This window comes from Misgurnus anguillicaudatus, chromosome 21, assembly GCF_027580225.2.
Source record: "Misgurnus anguillicaudatus chromosome 21, ASM2758022v2, whole genome shotgun sequence".
Lineage (NCBI taxonomy): Eukaryota > Metazoa > Chordata > Actinopteri > Cypriniformes > Cobitidae > Misgurnus > Misgurnus anguillicaudatus.
In genome coordinates this window covers 61583061-61609302 of record NC_073357.2, presented here as the reverse complement: position 1 = coordinate 61609302, position 26242 = coordinate 61583061, and the positions used below count along the sequence as shown (strand labels likewise).

General features: G+C 41.4%; 1 protein-coding gene across 1 annotated transcript in view; it reads right to left on the bottom strand.

Moving 5' to 3' along the window:
- Nucleotides 1–26242, bottom strand: part of LOC129453267 (macrophage mannose receptor 1) — a 45068-nt gene that overhangs the window by 5461 nt on the left and 13365 nt on the right. The window contains exons 14-26 of the mRNA XM_073859585.1: nucleotides 25133–25214; nucleotides 24865–25009; nucleotides 22634–22672; nucleotides 20672–20835; nucleotides 18150–18220; nucleotides 13903–14003; nucleotides 13446–13585; nucleotides 12207–12309; nucleotides 11701–11843; nucleotides 10090–10195; nucleotides 9723–9955; nucleotides 9539–9609; nucleotides 3444–3538 (exon numbers count right to left, since the gene is read on the bottom strand). Of these exons, the coding sequence (XP_073715686.1) occupies nucleotides 3444–3538; nucleotides 9539–9609; nucleotides 9723–9955; nucleotides 10090–10195; nucleotides 11701–11843; nucleotides 12207–12309; nucleotides 13446–13585; nucleotides 13903–14003; nucleotides 18150–18220; nucleotides 20672–20835; nucleotides 22634–22672; nucleotides 24865–25009; nucleotides 25133–25214 (1493 nt within the window). The remainder of the gene's footprint in view (nucleotides 1–3443; nucleotides 3539–9538; nucleotides 9610–9722; nucleotides 9956–10089; nucleotides 10196–11700; nucleotides 11844–12206; nucleotides 12310–13445; nucleotides 13586–13902; nucleotides 14004–18149; nucleotides 18221–20671; nucleotides 20836–22633; nucleotides 22673–24864; nucleotides 25010–25132; nucleotides 25215–26242) is intronic.

Sequence of the window (26242 nt, the reverse complement as noted above, 5' to 3'; positions counted from 1 at the left end):
TCTCTCTAACTTTTTCTACTACTGTTTGCTCTCCTTTCCAGCATTTAAAAAATGTTATATATCCATCTATAAAAGCAATCAAGTCACTGAATGTTGTTTATACAGGGTTCTTGCAGGTTTCAGCAAGTTAAATTTAAGACCAACACGACACATTACTAGAAGCATTCAAATGATCTCAGAAATTCTTAAAACGTTCTATTTTTATTGATTCAGTTATAGAAAAATATAAAATGAACGCAGTTTTAAAACAGATAATCAAAATACATGGAAATACATTATGCTTAACTCTATTAGACCGCGAGTGTTGGCGCCGACAAATTTTACCCATAGCCCTTTAGGAAGAGACTTCTGACAATGGAAGCCCAAAAATGGCTCATAGTGAGCCATTAAAATACATTGAGTTAGAGGCAAAGAGCTGTGATTTTTCTTAATTAATAGTCAAGAAATGCATTGATTTACAATATTTATACATCACACTAAAATGTGTAAGTAGTATTTTTATAAAATTCTACCAACAATGTTTTTTGACAAATAAAATTCACTAATATTAGATCAGTTAGTATGGTCAGCTGCTGGTTTGTGCCTAGTTTTACACTGCCTCATACAACTTTAAAGCTTTAAAATGCATCACACTCTGTAGTACGTAAGCTTATAGGGGAGGTTTCCCAGACAGGGATAAGAGCTTTCCAAACTTGAAAACAATTTGCACTGACATATCTTAAAATACATCAAAATGCACACAAGTAATGGTTTTAGTAAGGCATGTTTATTCAAACTAGTTATATATGTCATAATTAAACTAAGACCTAGTCCTGGTTTAAGTTAATCCCTGCCTGGGAAACCACCCCATAACGTTTAATGTACAACTGACTGTGTGCTGTGTATATATCTTGTGCCTGTTTATAAATATACAAAGAACAAAAGATCACTTTCAATTATTATTAATCCCTAAAAGCATTAATATATGCATTTTATTAATACAAGTTTTTAATAAATTAATGTATTGCATTCAATTGAATACAGAATCACAGAGCCAAAAAAACACTCCACCCATACGTTTTATGCATAAATATGCACTATATACTGCCATAAGGTTTAATAGCCTCTCTAATTAAACAATAACGGATGAATCTGCATTAAGAAAATGAAATTTACCATTAAAAGGCTGTTTGATATGTGCTGCTAACGTTATCCCCTAAGTCCGTTTCTCAATCGAAGGCTGTAGCCTCGGAAGGGTCGCATTTCTTATTTCAGAAATGGTCTTATTTCAGAATATTAACTTTGAAATTAACTTTAAAATATTGATTATTATTCTTAGTTAATTGTTGTAAGATGCTTATGACTAGCGAACGTAACGCTCAGTTAACTTAAATAAACCAGGCGATGCCGTATGCAGCAGCCTGCCTATGCGAAAGGGCTCTGATCTACCGCTGTTCATTTAACCGTAACTCCTGAAGCATTTGCGCAATCAAAACGTTTGAATTGTTCCTAAAAGACAATTGCACTTTTTTGAAATATATGGTTTATTACGGTACTTCCTTGCTTTCCGTCTGTCAATCGCTGATGTTTGTGGAGAGCTGAAGGGAAAGCGTGTTAGGTTCAAGTGCATCGCAGCAAAGAGCAATATTAAAGTCTAAAATATAAAACTGTGTAACACTAAAGTTGACACGCTGTTGGTGGCTCGTGACTCGACGGCCCGACTGTTTAAGTTGATTTTCAATAAAGCAGCATTGATTTTTGTTCGCTTCTGTGTCCTCTATGTTTCAGAACCTGGCAAATGCTCAGGTAAGCCACGGGCTTATAAATTAGCTTATACAGAACTAAGTTTAAGGATTGTTTCTCGCCAAACCCACAGTAAACAGTCAGATCACAACATCTGAAATATAGCTTATGGCACGATTTGCGTGGATTATGACAAAGGGCGGAACGTTTCTTTTTAGAGACCCACCATCATACACTTTCTGCCTCCGCCACTGAATTAAGTTAGTTCTTCAGCGTTTTAAATTACTATTTTATTTTCTGCGGACAACGCTTTTTGGGAATGAAAAGAGGTAAGAAATTTAAGACTTGGGTAAATTAAATTTAAGACCTGGGATAAAAATCTGGGTGTTTTTAAGACTTTTTAAGGCCTTAAATTTAACATTCTGAATTTTAGACTTTTTAAGACTTTTTAAGACCCCGCGGGAACCCTGTTATAGTCTTTTTGTGCGTTTCATGTACAAAATGTGTGAGTGCACTGGGTTTGTTACATGTCAGGTGTGTGTGTATGTGTGTACCTGGTAATTATTCCAAGATAGGAATATCAGTATTTTTGTGACCTCGTGGGGACATTTTGATGTCCCCATGAGGAAACAAGTTTATAAATGAAACAGAATGATGTTTCTTGAAAATGTGAAGTAGTAGAAGGGTTTCTGTGATGGTTGGGGCTAGGGAATGGGGTAGGTTAGGGGAATAGAATATACAGTTTGTACAGTATAAAATGCATTACGTCTATGGAATGTCCCCACAAAACATGGAAACCACAATGTGTGTGTGTGTGTGTGTGTGTGTGTGTGTGTGTGTGTGTGGGTGTGTGTGTGTGTGTGTGTGTGTCAGTGCGTAGCTTATGTGTGATGGCGGTGTTTACAGAAATTTCGTGGGTTCAACTCAAAATAATAAATTTTCTTAATTGCACCAGTGGTTTAAGTGGCCCAAAAGAGGTGCCGGTACTTTTTGCTGACTCGACTCCTCCCATATTGAAGGGGTTTTATATTCAGCAGTCAACAGACGACCTTGTAAAAATGGATAAATCCTTTTATAAGTTTGTGGATTTGATTAAGCTAGAAATAGCTACTGAACATAAATAAAATGTGCAAAAGGATTTTGAAAAAAATACCTTTAGAAAGAGCTAATGTAGAAAGAGCTATTGAAAGTTATTTAAAAAAAATACAATTATCTGAGCTTTTTGCTCAAAATTTTGTGTTTTTGAAGAAACGTTCCCATATTTGACATGTGAACAAATGAAGGTAGGATGAAACTTTTTTTTAAAGCAGAGAATCTGTCCTTTTATTTGATATATTATATGCTTATATATTTAAAGAGGAACATTTTCTGTAAGGCAATACCTTTTTGGATGAATCATAAAAGAATGCTGCCGCTGGCTGACAACTTTTTTTTTTTAAACGCTGGCGGGGAAAGAGTTAATCTGAAGGTTTATGTTTTAATTTGTGAAAGTACTTTTATAGACAAAAATATAGTTTATGTCATTAAAGTATCTTTGATCTTAAAATCTTTCAAATGATCAAAAAAGACAAAGTTTGTGCTACTGGGGTTTATCTTTTAAGGACTGTATTGAGACTGTAAAGGAATTTCTTAAAATGGTAAAAATAAATGGGGAAATATTTCTGGAAGCAAAGCAACTAAACATTATCTAAATATAAATGACTATATGTAGAATGAAATACCTGTTGATCGTTTACAGAGGGAATAATATTTGTTGTTACACGCTGCAGTTTTCCAGTCTCCATCCGTGTCAATATAAACACAAGCTAAATTGTTCCCTTTCAGTCGGTCACTACGACGTCACGTCGTGACCGACGAATTGGGAACCGCTTCGCAGGTGACCTATCTGCTTCGAGAAACCTTTAAAACGCCAATGAACTTGGCATGCAGATAATTGCATCTGCCGGCGCCGCCCCGCCGCACAGCTATTTAATGAGCGGCAGGTGCAGTTATCAAATCAGCTTTTTAGCTTCGAAAGCTGGCAGACTGACTGCTCACGAGAAGCTACTCTCTGCTCTTTGGAGAACTCTGCGTGTTCGATTTGGTTGGGCAAAGGCATTTCAGCGGAGGCTCGCGGGTGTTCCACCTCTCTTTTTAATTTTTTGACTTTTTTCTCACTCTTAGTTGAGTGTGTGCGTAGCCGTTCCCCTGTGTGCTTCATCAACATCAGCACATTAAAAGAGTATTTCCTCTAAAAGAGTATTGCGGTGTTCTGCGTCTTTTTAAAGACAGCATTTCACTTGCACTGAGACGGGAGCGTCTTTTTAAAGATGTCTTTCCGTCCGTGTTTCTGGATGCGGCAAATGTATGGGTCCCCGGGTGGCCACGATCATTTTCTCTCGTGCGCAAGAGTGCATGCTGAGGCTGCGATCGTGGAGGGTTCATACTCCTAAGAGAGCATGAACCTCTTGGATGGCGGAGACGGGTTTCGTACCTCCGGGACCGTTACCCCTGTTTTTCCGTTGCGGAGCCCCGTTAAAGGTGCGGTGGCAAAACTCTGGAAATCTTATCTCCGTATAAACGGTGCTGAATCGGTTAGCTGGTTCGTCCAGTGACTCTCAGCACCCCCATCCACAGCCAGAGGTGCCGTAAGAGACGGGTGGCGCGTGTTCTACGCGCTCTCGTCCTCTTTCAGTCCTCACGAGGATTCTATGTCTGTCACAGCATCGGAGAGGGGGTCGTCTATTCGGTCGCCGACTCGGACCCACTCCCGCCTTCGGGTTGGGTAGGGGCTTCCGTGCTCGACCCCGAGTGGCGGCCATGTACGCTCAGGAGCGCGGAGACGGTCTGCGTGGAGCGGAGAGCTCCTCCCCCACTGCACCGTCCCGCCTAGATGATTGGCACTTCAGGACTGCAAGAACAGCCCCGACCTTCTGTGCCTTTCTTCCCGGGGTGCATGTTGGTTGACACGGTCGTGGAAAACTCGTTTTCCTCCCGGAACCGATCGTTCAGCCATCACCTCTCACCTCTCCTGACGGCGGGGCCGCTAAGGTTGCTACTCCAAGAGACCAGCCTCCCTCCCCTCACAGACCCACGGGCTTGTTGTGAGAGGCGGCCTCTGCCGTGCGCGCCATGGCGTGATGCAGGTCCGCCAGGCTAAGGCACTGAAGGATCTGCACAGGTGAGGTCACGGTCCGGCAACTAAAAAATCCTGTGTGGCTCTGACCTGGCGCTACGTGCGACTGGGTTCACCCCACAGGCCGCCGGACGTGCTATGCCCACCCCCGGTGGTCCAGGAACGCCATCTCTGGTTGTGTCTTGCGGGAATTAAGTAGGTCGTTAATAATCGTCCTAAATGTTCAATTTTAGACCAGCCATTTCGGCGACGCGGCTGAGAGTGTCCAACAATGATCGGCCGCTTTAGAGCAGACTGAGGCATCATGCCACGTCGGAGCCTAGCTGCCCCCTCCGTTACGTCAGTATATTGGTCTGCTTTTCGCCGAGGGCGTCCTGCTACGGCTTTTTTTGTTCCTTCATCCCGGCAGCTCTGAGGAACCTGTCGTAAGCAGTACACCCGCCCACTCAGCCCGCTACAGAGGTGGAAAATGAAACTTAGCGGCTCTGAGTCGGGCGATCTGAAGATGGAGAGGATCGCTCTTCAGGAGATGGTGAAAGCATCATTCTCCCCCCCACCCCGGAGGAGGGCCGGGTGGGGAATCCTTGGTTTCGTTTTGTGTTCCGCCGACTTCAATCGGCACCCACTAACCTCAAAGAGCGAATTCCTCTTCTTTCTCCAGATCACCGGAGGCATATAGGAGTTTCGGACGGGCTCAAAACCCTGAGTTCTCCTCTTCCTCTTTCGCCAGCGGATGTATCGAGCGGGACATCTACAAAGGAGCCTTTGCTCAGCATCCATCAGCGGTTTCGGGTGAGTGTTTCATTACACACAACATCTCACAATGCGGCCAAAGAGCACGCGTCGTTGAGCTCCCCGTCTCCGCTCGCCACGGGTACACACATCGTGCCGGTAATTTCCTCTCCCTCGGTATCTGGGGGCCTGGGAAGAGCTTCCCAGCCCGTCGCGTTGGCTTTTACGCACGATCCGTCTCGGTTACGCATTCAATTTGCCCGGCTACCTTACAAATATTCGGGCATTCGCTTCACCACGGTGAAGGCTGTCGATGCGCACGTACTGCGTGCGGAGATTGCTGTCCTATTGGCGAAAGGACGCGATCCAGCCGGTCCCTCCAGCCGAGATAAATTCGGGGCTTTACAGCCCTTCATTGTACCCAAGAAGAGTGGCGAGTTGCGTCCGATCCTATATCTGCGCGTACTGAATCGAGAATTCACAGAATTCACATTCACAGAATGCTGTTCAAAATGTTTACGCAGAGGAGCATATTTTAATGCATCCGCCCATAGGATTGGTTCGCAGCCTTCAACCTGAATGACGCGTACTTTCATGTCTCCATACTCCCCCAACACAGGCCGTTTCTCCGGTTTGTGTTCGAGGGGAGGGCATATCAGTACAAAGTCTCACCGTTCGGGCTTTCTCTCTCTCTCTCTTTTCCTGTGTCTTCATGAAAGTTGCGGATGGCGCACTGCAGCCCCTGAGAGAGAGAGTGGTGTTTGCGTTTTGGCGTATTGGCTCATAATAGCTCAGTTTCGTCAGATGCTGTGCACACACATAGATCGTGTACTTAAACACCTCGCTCGTCTCGGTCTTCAGGCCAACTGGGGAAAGAGTAAACTTTGCCCCGTGCAGAGAATCTCTTTTCTCGGAAAGTAACGGGATTTGGTCGTTTTAGCAACACGTCTCATAGAAGCGCGTGTTCAGTCAATTCTGGCTTGCCTCAACATTTAAAGGCAGGGTTGCGGTTCCACTGAAATAATTTTAGAAACTTCTGGGGCATATGACAGCAGCCGCGGCCGTGACACCGCTCGGGCTGCTCCATATGAGACCGCTTCAGTGTTGGCTTTATGACCGAGTCCCGAGGAGAGCGTGGCTCACCGGCTTTCACAGTATTATAATTACATCGAGATGCCGTCACACTTTCACCCCGTGGTCAGACCCAGCGTTTCTCAGGGTGCGGGTGCCACTGAGAGGTCTCCAGGCATGCTATTGTTTGCAAAGATGCCTCTACCACGGGGTGGGCAGCCACGTACGGCGGGCTCGTCGCTTCGGGGGTCTGTTCGACATTCCAGCGACATTAGCATAAATTGCCTCGAGCTGTGCACTGTATATCTTGCGCTCGTCCGTTTCGTCAACGTGATTTGATGCTTAAGATGTAGTGCGCACCGACAACACTGCGGCTGTAGCGTATATCTATCGCCAAGGCGATTTGCGCTCTCGTCACCTGTCGCATCTCGCCCGTCTCTCCTCCTCTGGAGTCAGAAGTATCTGAGGTCTCTTCGTGCCATTCACATGTCGGGGTCGCTGAACACAGCGGCAGTCGCGCTCTCACGAGCAGCGCGCTCCGGCGAGTGGCGACTCCACCCCCGGTCGGTTCAGCTGATTTGGAAATGTTTCGGCAGAGCGCAGTTAGATCTGTTTGCTTCTTCAGAGACAACCCATTGTCGCCTGTTTTATTCATTATCCGAAGGAACACTCGGCGTGGATGCACTGGCACACAGCTGGCCGCGGGGTTTTCCCCAGTAAGCTTTATTGCGCAGACACTGTGCAAAGTCAGGGAGGACGAGGAGCGCATTCTATTAGTTGCGCCGTACCGGACAACTAGGAATTGGTTTTACAGAGTTCACTCTCCTCGCGACAGTCCCTCCCTGGCTGACTCCTTGGCACATTATGGCACCCTCGCCCCGATCTGTGGAACCCCCATGTGTGGTCTTTGGACGGGGCGCGGAGGTTTTAGGTGGGTTACCCCAGGCGGTATCTAACACCATCGCTGCAGCGCGAGCACCGTCTATGAGACAGGCGTATACGCTGAAATGGAACCTGTTTGTTGTTTGGTGTACCTCTCAGCGAGAGGACCCCCGAGAATGCTCCATCAGTATTGTGCTTTCATATCTCCAGCACCGCTTGGAGAAGAGGCTGTCACCATCTACTATTAAAGTAGATATCGCGGCAATATCCGCGCATCACGCACCTATAGACGGTAGATCTGTGGGTCAGCACGATCTGGTCATTAGGTTTTTAACAGGGGCACGGAGGCTGAATCCTTCGCGCCTCCCTCTATTCATCCTTGGGACTTGTCCATGGTGCTGAAAGTTCAGCACTGCCCTTTCGAGCCTCTGCTGACGGTGAGCGTCAAGTTTCTCACTATGAAAACTTTGACGCTCCTCGCATTGGCTTCTATTAAAAGGATAGGGGATTTTTATGCATTTTCGGTCAACGATTCGTGCCTTCAGTTCGGGCCGGCTGAATCCAGCGTTAAACTGAGACCCCGGCCGGGCTACGTGCCTAAAGTTCCCACCACTCCCTTTAGGGATCAAGTGGTGAACTTACAAGCACTGCCTTTGGAAGAGGCAGACCCAGCTATGGCTTTGTTATGTCCTGTACGTGCACTACGTGTGTATGTGAATCGCACTCAAAGCTTTCGGACCTCAGAACAGCTCTTTGTCTGATACGGTGGTCAGCAGAAAGGGAAAGCTGTCACTAAACAGAGGATGTCTCATTGGATTGTAGACACAATCGCCCTGAAATATGAGAAACAGGGCATTCCTTGCCCTTTTTGTTTGAGAGCCCATTCAACCAGAAGCGTGGCTTCATCTTGGGCTTTGGCTCGTGGTTCCTCGCTTTCAGATATTTGTAGAGCTGCTGGCTGGGTGACACCTAATACGTTCACTAGATTCTACAGTGTTCGTGTTGAGCCGGTATCCTCTCGAGTTCTCTAGTCAGATCAGTGAGAACATCGAGGAACGGCTCCTGTGTCGGCTTGGAGCCTTTCTTTTTGGCTGCGCAGAAACCGCACCATTATGGAAGGCCATTAAGGCAAAAACGTTAAAAAAAATGATTTTTGTCTTTTCCACCGCTTGGTGACCGATGTTGCGGAGCATCGGCTGCCAGCCTCTCACTAGATGTATTCTTGACTATCTGGGTGAGGCTAGCGCCCACATTGCGCCCCCTAGTGGTTTCTTTGTGAGTATTTCCGTGGAAAGTTTATGATTTACCACGTTTCCCTGAGCGGAGTTCGTTCCGCGCCTCTCTAGTGTTGCTAAGAGAGTGTATTTTTATAGACCTCGTGTCTTTTTATCCATCACCTTAGTGGTAGACCCCTAGAGGGTTTTTCTTCCGCAGCGATCTTAGTCCCGCCTGACGAGTTCGCTTCCCAGTTCGCCTAGTCACTATCGTGGGTTAAGGAACAAGTAGTGACCGGCCTCTGCTTCAACCCCATTTCCGTTCCCTTAAAGAGGAGAGTCGGAGGGTTTATGCAGGCACTGGAAGGGTCAGCTTCAGTGGCGCTTTGGTAGGGATTCCCAATTCGTCGGTCACGACGTGACGTCGTAGTGACCGACTGAAAGGGAACGTCTCGGTTACATATGTAACCCTCGTTCCCTGAAGGAAGGGAACGGAGACGTCACGTCCCGTCGCCACAGTTTGCTGTTCCACTGCTGATATCGGCCGGACCCTTTCCTTCTGTCCAGCTTTCTCAGCAAAAAATAGCTGATTTGATAACTGCACCTGCCGCTCATTAAATAGCTGTGCGGCGGGGCGGCGCCGGCAGATGCAATTATCTGCATGCCAAGTTCATTGGCGTTTTAAAGGTTTCTCGAAGCAGATAGGTCACCTGCGAAGCGGTTCCCAATTCGTCGGTCACGACGTGACGTCTCCGTTCCCTTCCTTCAGGGAACGAGGGTTACATATGTAACCGAGACGTTTTTGGGTTCTCCTGTAGCCCATTTACTGTATCTTTGAAACCAGTTATCCACCCAGCGATAGCGTCCACCTGGCTGAAGAAAGCACATTACCACACTCATATGTTAGTAAAATCATTTCAGCAGTGTGTATACAGTATATGATATTACGTGAATGTGTTTATTGTGAAGAGAGATGAATTTATTACCAGGTTACTGTTGAGTCCGATCCACAAAGGTTCTTTGAGATTGTCGACTTGTAGGCTGGTGTACGCCTGACTGATGGAGTTCAGTACACTCGCAAGATCAGCATCATCAGCTTTACACTGTCTTCTCGCTTCATCCCAGCTCATCTTCTCCAGCTGGACCTTATATGAATCATTGCCCAGACTGAAGTATTTCTGTGGCACTGCTGTGGTCATGGTAGCAAAGAACTGAGATTCTAAAATACAAACAAAATACGTACAGTAAGAGATCAACAAGTCACCCATAAACTTGTGTGTTTACTTCAGTCAATGTGATTGGATTGAGTTACAGTTATAACATTTACGCAGTGAGGTCTTGTCTTCATCTAACCTGTGTTCCTCTTGCAGATGAAAGCTTTCTCATTTTCACACTTTGCATTTTTCCACACACCAGTGAACTTCTCTGGGTGTTTAACCATCACAACACATCTATAGCCCTACATGGAAAAGAGTTCAGATTATTTGTAAACTGTTACCACAAAAACAATCATAAGGGTCAATTTTTACATAATCTGAAAACTGAATAAAAAACCTTGTTTGGAATTAACCAGCTTGAATAAATAAACTTTGTTAGGATAGGACAATAGGTGAAAGGAGATACAACGATTTGAAAATCTGGTCCTTAGCAACACATATTACTAATGATAAACACATTTAAAACATATTCGCTGTAAGAAAATTTACAAAATATCTTCATGGAACATGATCTTAACTTTATGATTTTTGACATAAAATAATCAATCAGTAATTTTGATCCATACAATGTATTTTTGGCTATTGCTACAAATATTAGGGCTGGTTTTGTGGCTCATTTGTGAAATAATCAATATAAACACAGCGTATAATAGTACTATACATTATACACAGAAATATAACAGTTTTTGGCAACGAGCCAAGAAAACAGTCGGTTCAGTAATGTTTCAATGTGTGATGTCAATGAGATTTTTATCCCCACCTTAAAATTCAAATTACAAGGACTGCTTTTGTAGCCCCGCCCACAGCTTCGCGTGACACATGTGGGGGTCAGGGGCAAAGCAATCGTATTCAGGGTCTCAACAATCAGTAAACATGTCTTTAAAGATTGCCAAATGTAATGACGTTTAAATACATTTTTCCCGAAAGACTTTTATTTTGACGCGGTGATCTTTTATGAGTACCAGTTATACTTGCTGTATAACCTTACCTTGGAACCTAACATTAGGAATGCGGGGTTGAAGTTTGTTTATAAAGAAGTTCCAGCTCATGTGGGGAGTGTTTGTTTAATTTGTGTACCGTGAATTCGTAAAGAAGCGACAAGTCGATGCTGGATTTGCAGAGAGACTGTGATTAAAAGAACCATTAATGTTGGCTCTGACAGGAATGGCACAGTAACATTATGTGAGTAAAACAGTTACTACGTTTGAGTGCAAACGCCGGAAGTCGGCAAGCTTCCATTGAAATGGATGAGATCACGTCGCTCTGCTACTGCTTGCGCTGGCTGTCTGACTGGGGGGTTACTAAGCACTAAACACTTCTAGGCAGTATGATGAGGCAAGTTGGAGCTAAACTCTGCTAGGAACAGCCCTCCAGGACCGAGTTTGTGCACCCCTCCTACAGAGTGCATTTCATCCCTATGTTGCCTCAGATGTTGGCATATTTGTCCTTTGGTGGCTACTGTATCTTTAGGATGCATTGAGTTAATGAAATGGTCAAACCTTTACAACTAAAATCAAAACCTCATAACAGAAGTTAAACTGAAACACACTGCCTGTGAGAAGAACATATATTGAGATGCTTATATTAACTGCTGTGAACAAACACAAAGCTTTTAGTGTAAGATTACACAGAAAGCTAACTGATGAAACAAATACACAACAAACAAAAGATTAGCTTGATGATTGTGCTGCTACATTAATTTTTGCAATAAACTCATGCACTCCCCAGAAAAGTATATTGACCGTACCCATGATGAAGGTTGACCTTTGAGCCAGTTTTTGTATCTGACAGCTCGATTTTCAGTCCACACAAATTTTTTATCTGTGGCAATGTCATTTGCACCGATCCACACGTCATTAACAGCACTTAGCATTAAAGTTGTGAGAAAAACTGAAAATGCAAACAAAGGGATTTTTGTAATGCAATGGATAATATATATATATATATATATATATATATATATATATATATATATATATATATATATTCATTTAACATTTAATATATTCAGTTAAACTTCACACTCCACTTAAAGTACAGCCACTGTCTGTGCTGGTTTAGCACTAGGTCACAAATTTAAATAAAGTCAATGTAATACTTTTAATTGCAAACATGTTAACTAGCTTTAATAGTAGAGAATACATTTTGAATTATTTAAACATCTCAATGATATCAGCAGGTTTCATTTCTTATAAAAATAAATAAATTCAGGTGTAAAGGATGAACAGATAACAGTATTTGTGTCATACTTACATTGCTCTGTGCGACTCCAAATAGACACCAGTTTGCCATTATTAGAAATGCAGTGATCTTGTGCTTTATGCCATGACATCTTATTTTTGAAAAACTTGTAACACTATTTGGAAACACAAACGCTCAGAATTAAGGTGTGCAGCTTTGATTATTAAAATATCTTGGTCAGGGAAATAACAGAAAGAAAAATGTCTCAGTTATGTATCTAACCCTCTTTCCCTGAAGGAAGGGAATAAAGATATCACGTTGTGACCGACGAATTGGAAACACACTTCGCGGGACCAATTTACTTCGAGAAATTTTTAAAATGCCAATGTATTGTGGCTCATAAAGGTGCAATGAACAGCGGAATAAAGCATCACGGTAGCGAAATTACCCTTCTCCATATCATATCAATTACCTTCTGCTATTATTGTAACAAGTCTGGCTCACTCCACAACGTCTGTTAGCTTCGCATAATTATGGCGGCTGATCGTTTTTTATCGTCTGTGTTCGTATATTTTCGTAAGTCCCACCCACTGATCTGTAATAGGTCTTTAGCGTAAGTGGGTCCCATCCATTGTCCCCACCTTGGAAAAATGAGGAATGAGTGTCTGTAGTCTTTCACCCTCAACAAAGATATAGCACGTCCTTCTTTCAATGACGCAATATGATGATTTTTACATCATTGAAAGAAGGAAGTGCAACACTGAAATCTGTATTTCTTCCGTCTCAGGGGAAACTGAAGGAATAATGCACGACCATTCAAAAACATGATTCGGGTTCTAACAATACAAAGCTTAATGCAAATAAGTGAAGTGCCCCTTTAAGGATCAAAGGGTTTTGTTCATTAGTTATTGGAATTTGGCCTTTGAATTCTCTTTGGGATGCAATTGTGCTGGTTTTGAATGCCCTTTGGGATGAGTTTGATACGCAAATCTGGCAACCCTGGATGTGCACTTGCACAGCTGTTTGGTTTGGATTATATAGATTGTACATGTAAACAAATATTTTAATCAGATTGCAATGTTTAGAGTGCATGTAAACTTTAATGTCGTAATCTGCAATCGGATTAAATTCAGTTGTAATGACAACATTTTGTGCAAATAAACATAGCTAATGTGTTGCTTTCAATAATTTGACAAAAATAGTCCTAGTTTTAATGGAAAACCAAGGAATCCCCAGGTTTTTTGGGGACTCATGGCATCTCTTAATGGTTATGTGGGTCCCCAAATGTATTTGGACAGTAATGGTTCTTACTTTTCCTCTGAACAGAGTCCATTCAGGAGCGCAGCCGCCCGGTGCTACAGTGGTTGGAGACATGGTGGTGTTGACAAAATCAGCACTTCTTTTACAGATTGAGGGTAACGATAAACCACAATTAACATCATTCCAGAATCCTACAGAAACACATACATATTATCCATCAGATCATGTGCACCTTTAAAAAGGCGATTAGATAAGACATACAGTATACTATTTATGTGTCATACAATATTGTTGTACAATAACAAGCTTCTGAAATTTTAAACCTAATGGTAAAAGATATTTATTAATCCAAATGAGGTCAGCTTCAACACTAATACAATCTGAATCAACATCTTATAATCTAGATGTGATGTCTCTGGAGCAGAACTGAATAGCTGCCTCAGCATTAGTGGATGTTGTTCTTCATCTATTTGCTATATCATATACAGCTGTGATGAGAAGTTCTTACCTGAGCTTTTCAAAACGGCCACACAGTTCTCATTATTGTTGGCGAAATTTGGTTCATTTTTTTCCCATGCAGTGTATACAACAGGTGAACCGTCCATCCAACTACAAACAGACAAAAAATGTCACATGTTTTATTTGCCCTGCAAATTTCACAGACAGTTGGATGAATGCACCCCTCCTGTGACGCATCAACACAAATGCTGGGTCAAATTACCAGGAAATCACCTGTAGGAACACCTGATAACAAGCATTTCAGACATCTCCCCAACTGATACATTTGGACTGGATTTGGGTGGGTTAACACAAACAGGTGTCCAGTTCGATCAAATAAGAGGCTGCTCTGACATCTTTTATGGAGAAGAGGAGGACATTTTGATTGGTCCACAGCATTTCTCCTTATCATCCATTAAAACCCCCTTCAACCTCATCCAAAACCAGGATGATCGTAAATTCCTTAAGGAAACTGCATGCTATGCACAAGTACTGACTAAACCAAAGGACAAATCTTATTGTTCAAATAATCACAGTTTTTAACAGAGTATCCCAAAAGTATCGGGCCCTGTGCTAAGAAACTGAAACAGGACAACACCCATTGCTCTGATTCTCCAGCGTGCTAGAGATTGCAGGACCTCTAGTGTCCTGTGTAAGGCATTATACCCAATTGTTGCCCATGTGAGACTCACTAAATTAATTTGTGCCTGTGTTAAAATCCCCAGTAGAGGGGACTGTGAGCTACACTGATAACTTGGTTGCACACCACTGCTTTAACAATGAAGAATTTACTAAGAGACGTGAGGAAGCATCATCAAGTTATCATAAGATATGCAAATAGTCATGGTTATCGGGTTCAAGGTACCAAACACTAATGTTAAATTTTACAATGCTATGAAATCAGCTGAAGTCATACATGTCAACATTGGGATTTGAAAATACAGGAAATTTTCTGATCCCTAACCTACCCACTAACCCCCTACCCCCAGTCTTACTACTACTGATTTCCAAAGGAAATGCAAAATTTACTTTCATCAGAGAAGGACCACTCAGCGACATTCCAGAAGCGAAATGCTTCTTATGCTGTCTGTTATTCAACAGCGGCTTGACACAAGGATGGTGACAGCTGAAGCCCATGTCTTGCATACGTTTGTGCACAGTGGTTCTTGAAGCACTGAGTCCAGCTGCAGTCCGCTCTTTGTGAATCTCCTCTCACAATCCTCTCCAGGGTGCGGTTATCCCTATTGCTTGTACACTTTTTTCTATCACATCTTTTCCTTCCCTTTGCTTCTCTATTAATGTGCTTAGACACAGAGCTTTGTGAACAGCCTCTTCTGCAATGACCTTTTGTGTCTTGGGCGTCAACAACATGAAAGCATGGATCCATCCTGCCATGTATCAATGGTTCAGGCTGCTGGTGGTGGTGTAATGGTGTGGGGGATATTTTCTTGGCAGAGTTTGGGCCCATTGGTACCAATTGAGCATCGTGTCAACGCCACAGCCTACCTGAGTATTGTTGCGCATTCTTAGTGAATAATAGTACATATGGAAAGTTCCAATCAGGATTCAGACCCCACCATAGCACAGAGACAGCACTGCTTAGAGTTACAAATGACCTCCTTTTAACATCCGATCATGGTGAAATCTCAATTCCTATATTACTAGACCTTAGTGCAGCCTGCAGACACAATAGATCACACAATCTTACTCAATAGACTAGAAAACTATGTTGTATCAGTGGTCAGGCATTAGCCTGGTTTAGATCGTATCTAACCAATTGCTACCACTTTGTTTATGTAAATGAGGAAGAGTCATATCACTCCCTGGTTAATAACGGTGTACCACAGGGTTCAGTTTTAGGTCCTATCCTATTCTCGTTATATATGTTACCTCTAGGAGACATCATCAGGAAACACAACATAAGTTTTCACTGCTATGCGGATGATACCCAGCTTTACATCTAGTCACATCCTAGCGAAACCCACCAGTTTTCTAAGCTAACAGACTGCATTAGTGATATTAGGGACTGGATGGCACATACTTTTCTTATGCTAAACTCCAATAAGACAGAGATACTTATTATTGAACCAAATCGCTCCAAACATAATATGCCAGATTACAAGTTGCCCATAGATGGCTGCACTGTGCGTGTTTGCAAACAGAGATGAGGTTTTTTGTGGGCAGAGCCCAACTGGTGGCAGAAAGTGACAGCCCTGCAATAGCGGTGTGCAGTGTTTTTGAAGTGATTTTTAAGGATCCGGTGTTCTGTAGAAGTCTGTTCCCCTATATTTCTCTTAAGTGTAATGTTTCTTATAACGTTTTCACCAAGTAACGTTTATTTTTTAAATAAATTAAATGTTTAAATGGCTTGGCTACTAATTGTGTGCATGTATGTAATGTATATGTATTCTTCTTTATTGGCAAATCAATTATTTTTACAGTATGAATCACTGAAGTACTTATAAGAGCAATACTATCATGTATTCTGTATAATATCATTTATTAAATATTTCATAATTTTCCTGTTTTCAATTTCTTCTTTGCTCATATTTTTAGCCTACTTGTTTGTTCTAAAATGATTATGTTTACATACATCACTCCAGTCTGTCCGGTTGAGGGCTTATTGCAAACATAAACACCTACGTTTATCTTTAAATGGTGTCTTCGATGACGGTATATAATAAAAATGAAGGTCATCTATTTTGGCATTCCTATTCCGACACTCAACAGCACAAGAACACATTTTCTAGTGAGTTATATTGTTCGTTTCACACTCTAAAAAAATTACCACAAAAGTCCAAATTGGCATGTTTACACTGGCTACCAGTTAAATATTGCATACAATTAAAAACATAGCTAATCACCTACAAAGCCTTACATGGCCCAGCACCCTCGTATCTTAAAGAATTACTATCAGAATACAATCCATCACGTACACTGCGATCACAAAATTCTGGCCAATAAATTAACCCTAGAATATCAAAAGTGTCGAAAGGTGGTAGATCTTTTTCATATCTAAGCTCTGGAATGATTTACCAAATAATGTTTGAGAATCAGACACAGTCGATCAGTTTAAGTCTAAACTTAAGACATTCTTCTTTAACAAAGCATTCACATAAAATGTCCAGTAAATGTACCTATCACGCAATAGCTAGTTTTTCCAGAACAAAGCATTCACATAACTCATCTGGGTAATATGCCGCAATAGATAGCCTGTCTGGAACCTAGCAGATGAACTTGATAAATTGTGGAGATCTGGAATTTTCGCTAAAGGGTGTGTCCGTGACGGCCTGGCAAAGTTTGATGTTTCACCATGAGAGAGCCAAAGATGTGTTTTTTAGAAGCCACACAATATATGCTTTCTAATATTAAGTCTTCATTTGTTAAGAAAATAAAGAGCCAGCCTAAGACCAGTCAACAAAACAACAATAAAAAGACGAAAACGTTCAAAAAAGGTTTTGTCCTTGTTATTTAATTCATAGATAATAACAAATGAGATTTTAATGATGCTTTGACCATTGAACTAGGAAATGTCCCCGGTTTTTATTTAAAAAATCTGGTTACCTTATTTTACACTGACATATTTATGTGGATAAACAAGGTTGGTATCAATATATGTATCCATAAAACTAAATGCGTGTGACAACAGTCCAGTTTACATGACATGATAAGTTGTGCCCACAGGATCGTAAATACGTTGGTTACTGTTTTTTTTTTTTTTTTTTTTTTTGGATGTTTAAATCAAAAAAAAAATTGGATGTTGAAATCCTTTAATCAAAATCTGACATTTTCATCATAAATATATGAGTTCAATGAGGTTTAAAGTTCAAGTTGCTTATCTTGCACCTTAAATGTGTAATCTGCTCTCCAATTTGGGCTGTTTTAACATGTTTTTCAGAGTGAACCCAAACTTCTATTCTCTGGGATGCTGGATTCTTATTGGTCATTGGAGTGTTATTTCCAGATATCAATAATTACAAAATCTCATCTGGTTTCTGAGAGTTATACGTTTGTATTTTTCTTACAAATGATCAATATTTAATTTCCATATATTTACTCATGTGCCGCCAATTAGCTGTACGTACACCCAGATGATTATCATCACAAATAAATCCCTTAAATGTGATCCTGTTCACCCTGTTGTGTTTATTCTGCGAAAACAACTGGTTTGGCTGTACATCATCTTTTACAGTTAAATGGTTTGTTTATTTGGTCTTAGTTTAGCATCCACCTCATGTTGTAGTCTTTCATACTCACCTAAATGATTTGTCCAACTCTACAGTCATCCCGATGTAGAAGTGAGTTTGTGATTCTCCAAGTCTCGATATCTATGAAACAGCATCAGTTTAGTCCTCCTCAAATGCTTGTAAATAAAACACTTAAGTGTTTATCCCTCCTCTGAACTATAGACTGTGTCTTCAGTCTACTGAGGAGTGAGCCTAAATATTGTGAAGCCCAAACAAAAGAACCACAAACACAAGGAGCAAATTCTGTTTTTGTAAAAAAAAAACAATAATAAGTCTAATCATCTAACTTCCAAAACATATGCTGGCCGCAGGAATAAACACCATGATGGACATCCTACATACTCATGTGTCAAAGAGAGGCCTAGTGGCTGTCTTTTCAAAGAACATCAATGGTGAGAATCATCTCGATATCTTTATAGATGCAACATGTGGCTACAAATAAAGTTCCTGGCAGTCATATATCAATTACCAAACAAAGCAAATGGAACTGTAAATGGATCTTCACCAGAACATATTTAAGTTTCAAAATCATAACATATCCATCAGCCAGACAGGAGAAATATTTGGTAAAAATGCACTGGTGAGCTCAGCAACAACAAACAATCCTGGACTTCCATATAAGATTACAATGGTGGATGATGGCATAATCCTCTCGATGATAAAGAAAAACCTCTTTACACTGTCCAGACAAATGAAGAAGGCTCTACAAGAGGTAAAGATGGCATTGTCAATAAAAACAATAAAGAGAAGATATAAAACCTTTTTTGGAGAAATAAAACTAATATGTATGAGAATAAAAGTGATGGAGAAGACTATGAACATCTCATGATATGAGCAGACAACATCTTCAGTAAAATAGTGTTCAGGCAGTGTGATTGCATTTCCATGTATGCTTTCCTAAGGCACTGGGTCGCTGGTGTTTTTTGGTGATGTAACAGAAGACAGAAGCATTCAGATTCACTTCTCCAGACATTGTAAAGGGGTTCCCCTTCTGTCACTCACTCAACGAGGGCTGTTTCTCAATTCTAAGAACACAAAGAACAGACTTGCGTTCTCATGGAGACTGGTCTTGCCAGGCGACCTTGGAAGAACGAACTCAGAAGGTTGCGAGAACACAGAACGCACCTGTGAGAATTGAAATATTTGCGATCTTCCTGCTGGTCACGTGACCTCCCCAGATTTCAATGCGCAAGTCTACACTCGATGCATCCTCGATATCAAGAACTCATCCGGGTATTTTCCTGCATCCTCTGTACTTGCGTTCTTGAGAATTGGAATTGAACTTCAACTGTTAATGATGACGTAGAACGAGGACACAAGGACGCAAGATCCCTGAAGAACGCATATTGAGAAACAGCCATTGTGTCGATGAATTGACACTACAGGTTTGACCTTGGGAGACCACTCTATGAAAAGTATTCCTTTACCATGCTCTGCGGCTGTTGGTTTTGTGATGACGCTGTTAGCGGTCTCTGCTTCCAGGTTCCAGAGCATGTTTAAGTGTACTGAAGAGTCCCCTTGGTGTTTCAGTAGCAATAAAACAGTTACATTATTTGGTATCTTATTTAAATGAAATAATTCATATTTTGTTTACTAATAAATCCTTGGAATATTGGATGTAATTACCTTCACCTGTGTATAGTTAGCACTCATATTTACAGTATATGGTTCTCCACTTGGTAAAAAATATTACCTTGATAAAAGCAATTAACCTCACTGAAACGTTGGTAAATAAACTGTGCTTTAGTGAGTGTCAGGGGCCACCTGGTGGGCAGTGCTGAACACTCATCCACACTCCCGCCGCTGAGGGTGAGCATGCACCTGTTCCTGGACGGTGCAATTGACTTTTATTCTCCCCATCATGCCTGCTGGTCCCGCCCAGTCCTCCTGCCTCTCCGCTGGTCCCGGCCAGCCTCCCTCCTCCTCTTCAGTCACCACCCAGTCCATCAGCCACAGAACAACTGGCAAACAGCCACCCCCCAGCTCACCCTCAGCACATTGGCATCACTGCGTTGGTTACGCCACGGTGTGCCTCTTTGCCAGCTATCTCGGAGATCTTTTGTTCTTCTCCACTGTGCCCCGAGATCATGAGGTCAGCTCTGTCCTCCGATCCAGTGGCTTTACCTAGGGTCTCTCTCCACCAGCTCCACCAGGTTCCCTCTGGCTCCGCCCTGGTCTCTCTTTGTCCCACCCTCCCCTCTGGACTCTTGTCACCGTGATGCCATCCCTCCCTTCGTCCCACCGGCTTGCTTGGGCTCCTTCAACCATTAGACGTCACCTGGGTGTTCTTTCACTCTGGCTCCGTCGAGGATTGTCTGGAGCCCCTCCTCCACCTTGGTCAGCTGACCCACCGGCTCCTCCCCGGCCCTCAAGATCCTTCAGGATTTTTTTTGTTGCTGAGCTCACCAATATTTATTGAGCTGACTGTACATAGTGCTGCAGATATAAGCTCTGCCTCATACATTTTAATTTAAAGCATTTAGCAGCAGAGTACAAGTCAAACTAGAAAACATTGTCAGTATTTTATTTTACCTGCTTCCATATGAATCTCCTCTCAGTATTACCAGTGACGACAACAAGATCAGCATGATTCTTCTTACAGAATTCACGAGCTTCTTCCATAGGGTATAATTCAAGATTTATGAAATACTGACTGCCATTGTACTGAATCCAGCCATCAGACGTCTTGTTATATTCTATAGTGAGAAGAAAATGGGACAAAATCTTAATTTATTGGATCTATAGCTGCAAAACATTAATGAAAAGTTTCTGTTCAAAATACGTGACTTCAATAATACGACATTATAAGATAATAGCTATTATAATTTATGCAGAAGTTTAGTAGACTAAGGGTTCTTCACAGCAATGCTATAGAGAAGTTTTCAACATATGGGCCACAACAGTATTGCAGGGGGTGGGGGGTGGAGGGGGCAAATATTAATAAAAATAATAATATTGCTCTTCCATGTCTTTATTGAGAACAACCGAAAAACCTCATAGTGATTGTGGAAAAAGTATGTTATGACCTCAAAAAAGCTAACTGTAGTCAGGTTTTAGCACACCTGGAGTCTGGTTAAGATAATACATTTGGAGGTGTGGACTACAGCTACTTTGATTGATAAAACCCCTCAGACATTTGGAGTTTGCTCTACACAAGAAGAACACGCATGTGTGAGCCATGCCTCGCCAAAAAGAGCTTTCAGAGGAGCTATGATCTAGAATTGTTGCTTTACATAAAGCTGAAAAGAGTTACAAAGTTATTTCAAAGACCAGTCTACAATCTACAAATAGAGACATACTTTTTCTTGCCGCTCTACATCATTACGCACATGAAAACTTTTTAGCAAACTTTGAATGTTAGCATAGGCCTATATTTAATATATATATAGAAGCATTGTTCTCGACTTGCTTTCCCTGTAACTTTATGTCATACGATGATCACTCTGTGCAACGCTGCACACACCGCCTATGGAGTCCAGGCAGCAGGGTGCATGCTCCTAATCCCAAACAGGTTAACTGACAGCATGGTGACATGAAACGAGCGGTAAAACTCCCTTCTGCATATTTCATTTTTTTATTGCAAGCGCCTCGTGCCGCCCCTAGCTAAATGCCACCCTGGGTGGCTGCCATCCATGCCTTAATCCGCAACTGATATTGTTGATATATGAAGAGTTCAGATGTAAAAGCCTCTAAACCAGCCACACCCATTAATAGATAAATGTTCATCAAATACTTTTGCATCAAATGCGCTTAATTCCGCACTCAGGCCATTCAGAAATACAGTTTTTAGGCAGAATCCACTAAGAGTCTGATAAAAAAAACTAATTAACAAAAAATCATGCCAGATACACTTAAGCGGGTTTTGCATCTGAACTCTTCAAATGCAAAAATGTCTAGAATAGAACAATTGTTCTCAATCAGTGAGGTGTGCTACATGGGGGGGGGGGGGTGCGTAAAAAAAGGGTGAAAGACTTTTTCAAGAAAAAGAGATAAAGAGCATCAATTGGGTGCTCTCAAGATAAATATACATAAATGGAAAAAAACTCTTATATTGTCTTTCTAAATCTCCCCCAAGTGGCAGTCGTAATAAAGTTTCAGTTTGATGGAAATCTTGATTTCTCACGTCATGACCCCTTTAACAACTCGACCGTAAAGCCAAATATGATTCTTCCGTGTTTATTTTAAGAGTGCTGCTTAAAGTTTGTGCACTGATGATTTAAAAATCACAATCTTTAAAAGATTCATAAGTTTTAAGAATGTTTGATCATGAAATTGCAAGCTTGAAATGCTTAAATGTTTTTTTAGTTCTTTAGTAAACTGTGAGATTAGGTTATATGGACAATGTTTAGATTAAAGATGTATCACTCCATATCACAGAAACTCACATTAAAACATGAATCTACTAGAGAGCTACGTATAGATCTTAAGTTGAGCAACATGAGAAACAGATGAATGCTGTTGTATAACACATACTGTACACAAGTGAATCTTTACCTTTAATGACTGATGTCGGTGGGGATTTTGGAGTTATGCCTGTAAAAAAAAATGTAATAAAATTTTATACAAAGTTAATATTTTTTTCTATGTTGGTGTTTCAAAGTCCTTCCCTGCATCTAAAAGAGGTTTGTTATGTAAAGGATAGTGTACATGCAGATGCTTTTATCCAAAGTGACTGAAAAGATTATCACAAAACTAACACAGGGAAATCAAAACTTACAATCTGAATGTGTTTGTCCTGAAATAACAACACATTATCCCACTTATTATACAGCTACTAGCCAAATTAATACATAACTGGACGTAAATATTTTATAATCACATTGTTATGTCAATAATAAGGTACTCGAGGATGTGCACCTTATAACTTTTGTAAACGTTTACCACATCATACAAATATTAAAGCAAAAAATACGAAGTCTTCCTTCTGTTGGAACAATTATTCCCTGACCGACTGTGACCGGTAACGCCCCATTTAGACGGCCAGTGACTAGCTGTAGCAGAGCGATCTCATTCATTTCAGTGGTAACTTGGCGACTTCTGGCGACACGTGTTAAAGTGACCGTTGGCAACCGAATGGGTGTGTCCAGTGACAGGGGCAAGTTAAGAAAAGTTGAACTTTATGCAAATTAAGAGTTTGGTTCCAAAGCGCAATAAACGCCATTTATAAAAAAATGAGTTACTGCCAAAATCAGTATTGTATCAGGTCAGTAATTAAAAGTAAATTCTTAATTTCATGAAAAATACAATATCCACCATGTTATTCTGTCATCGTTTCTCCCTTTTTTCCCAAAACGCAATAAACGCCACTCCTCCTTTTCTGCAGAATGCAATAAATCTGCTCAACAAATTACAGCGCACCATTCCACGCAATGTAAACAACAATGGCGGCACGGAATACACACGGAATCCTAGTTTTCCTCATTACTTTGTACTTCGTGATCAACAAACAAACAAAAACAAAATAATACTTATAAATACTAATGATGGCACTGATAAACCTGTGGTGATTTTCTGTGACTGGAAAGAAACGTAAGGCATAAACTTCTAATAATTTACGAGAGAGGCACTTGGGCTGGAAGAAGGAAAAATGCCGGGTGTTGCTTGTTCTCCCGACAGCATCAAGCTTCTGTAACGCTAACACATTGACCCCAGAGGATCTTATGAAAAACTTTACATTATTTTACGAGAAGCCAACGAAAATCGAGCAGAACTAAAACATTTTACAGCTGATATCTGTTAAAAAGTTCAGCAACGACGTCCCAAGGATAACAGCAACAATTACAGAGTTATGAATATGAAAGAGTAAGTGTTTTGATTAATACCATTCATGTTTATATTTTTAATCAGTGTATACCACTAGTCAACTAAATGAATATAACATGGCAAAGATGAATGCACAGTTATATATTGATTCAATAGATTTATAGCATTTTGAAAAAAAGCGTCATGGATTTATTGCATTTTGTGGAAAAATCAGTTTTTATAATAAATCTTTAAAAATCAAATTATGTATGTTTTTATAACCTAAAGGTGCTATGTAAAAAGATTGTAATTGAAAATAGGGGTTTTCATCTTGTCACTTTCTTGGTATAGAAAGCCGAAATGAGTCAAAATGGATTTATTGCGTCTTGGTACCAAACTCTTCAAATGATGAGCAATTTTCGGGAGCGATTTTCAGCAGTGACTACCAAAGTGAGCGAAGCAACAGAGTTCTCGTCATCCTTCTACCGTCAGTTACTGGAGTAGACAGTACTCATTTGTTTATAGTCCTATTCGGACGGGATTCGTTTTACAGGGGTAGATGGCGTAATGTAATTTTACAGCAGGACATCTGTAATATTGATGGTCAATTCGGACGGGATTAGAAATCTCAGTAAAACATTCAGAAGTGGGAGGGGTAACTCTATTACGCAGCTCGTCACCTCTCTTGTCGTCACCATGCACATTTATTATTTAAGTCATTAATACTTACTGTACTATTATTTATCTTGACTGGAGATGAGTTGTTATAACTTATAAAATGTAGTTGAAAGAAGACTTGTAGATTTAAGGCAGCAAATAATTTTTTACAATGTACTGACTTCAAAATGTTGCGGCTGACCAATCAGAATCACAAATTCCAGAGAGCCGTGTAATAAATCTAAATATTCATCAAGACAATTCATTCACTAACACATTTTTGTTTACTCTGTACTGTATATACTTGCTTATATCTGCATGTGTACCTATTGGAATCTGACAGATCCAGTCCATATAAGTATCACAATCACGATCATTCCACTTGCGGTCATAATTAGTGCCATATTCAGCACAGTTCTCATTATTGTTGTAGTTGCTTGGTTCACCAGAGGCCCAGTTCTGATAATCGGACTAAAACAGAAATAAACACACAATCACTGACAGAAGAACATGATACAAATGTAAAATAATGTTAGAAGGAAAAGCCTCAACAAATCAACACAAATAGAGAGAGAGTAATGAGAAATCACTCACAGGAGTTTGATCTGACCACACATAACTAGAATTATTGTCCAATGAAGTGAAGCCGATCCACGCTGGGTCTGATTTGTAATACCTGAAAAAAATGTAATGTGACAAAACTGAAATTCTTCTCTCTTTGCTAATGGTCTGCAGTATGTGTTTCCTTTCTTGCGAGTTGTGTCCAGGGTTGTTTTTTCACTCAGAGGGCATATACTTCATATTTGTCACATAAGACTAAAGTTCTGTCTACTTGAGTGTGGAGAGATGGGAAAGACAGAAAGCTCTAAAATCTTCTGTGACTACTTGACTGTATTGAGCACAGGGACATTTCAAGATATTTGGGGGCCCTAGGCAAAAAGTGAAGTGAGGTCCCAAGTCCTCCCTCAGACATTTTTTTTTATTCAGATGGGACTTTTTAGCCTGGGTGCCAGCCGATCTTAGCCCTGCCCACAACATTTTGAAAATGGGAAGATCAGTACGGGGTTTCACCGTTGAGGAGCTACTATGCTAGACCCAAAGCTGGTCGAACCAATCAAATTGTCAGGGCGGGCTTTATACGATGATGGACAGATGATCAACAGTAACCCTCAATTTCCACCGACTGCGGAAAGGCTGCGGAACCGCTGCGGAACGGCGGCGGAGTCCATCGGTTTCCATTCAAGTCAATGTGTGTATTTCCACTGACTGCGCTCCGAATCCGTCACAGCTCCGGCCATCCGAAGCCCTCCGACACAAATACGCAGAGCTTCTATTTTTGACGGATGCCGGACAGCTCCGCAGGGCGGAGCCATGAATTTATCGCGTGATCATACCTAAATTCACGAAATCTCGTGTTGGGATCTGGGCTGGTTTGTAATAACATCATAATTCAACGTCATAATGGGCGTAGACAGAACTAGATATCGCGCGATCTTCATGTGAATTTGCGAGAACTCACGGGCACTCGTCACTTCAGCACGCAGCCGCTCTGCAACAAATACGGATCCGGTGGGTATTGACGGACGGCCGAGTGCGGAGCCGTAACGCAGCGGAGCCGATCTGCAGCCGCTCCGCAGTCGGTGGAAATCCGGGGTAACGTCACCAAAGAGCGCGTGTGTTGAATCTATTTACAACGAAATGGCT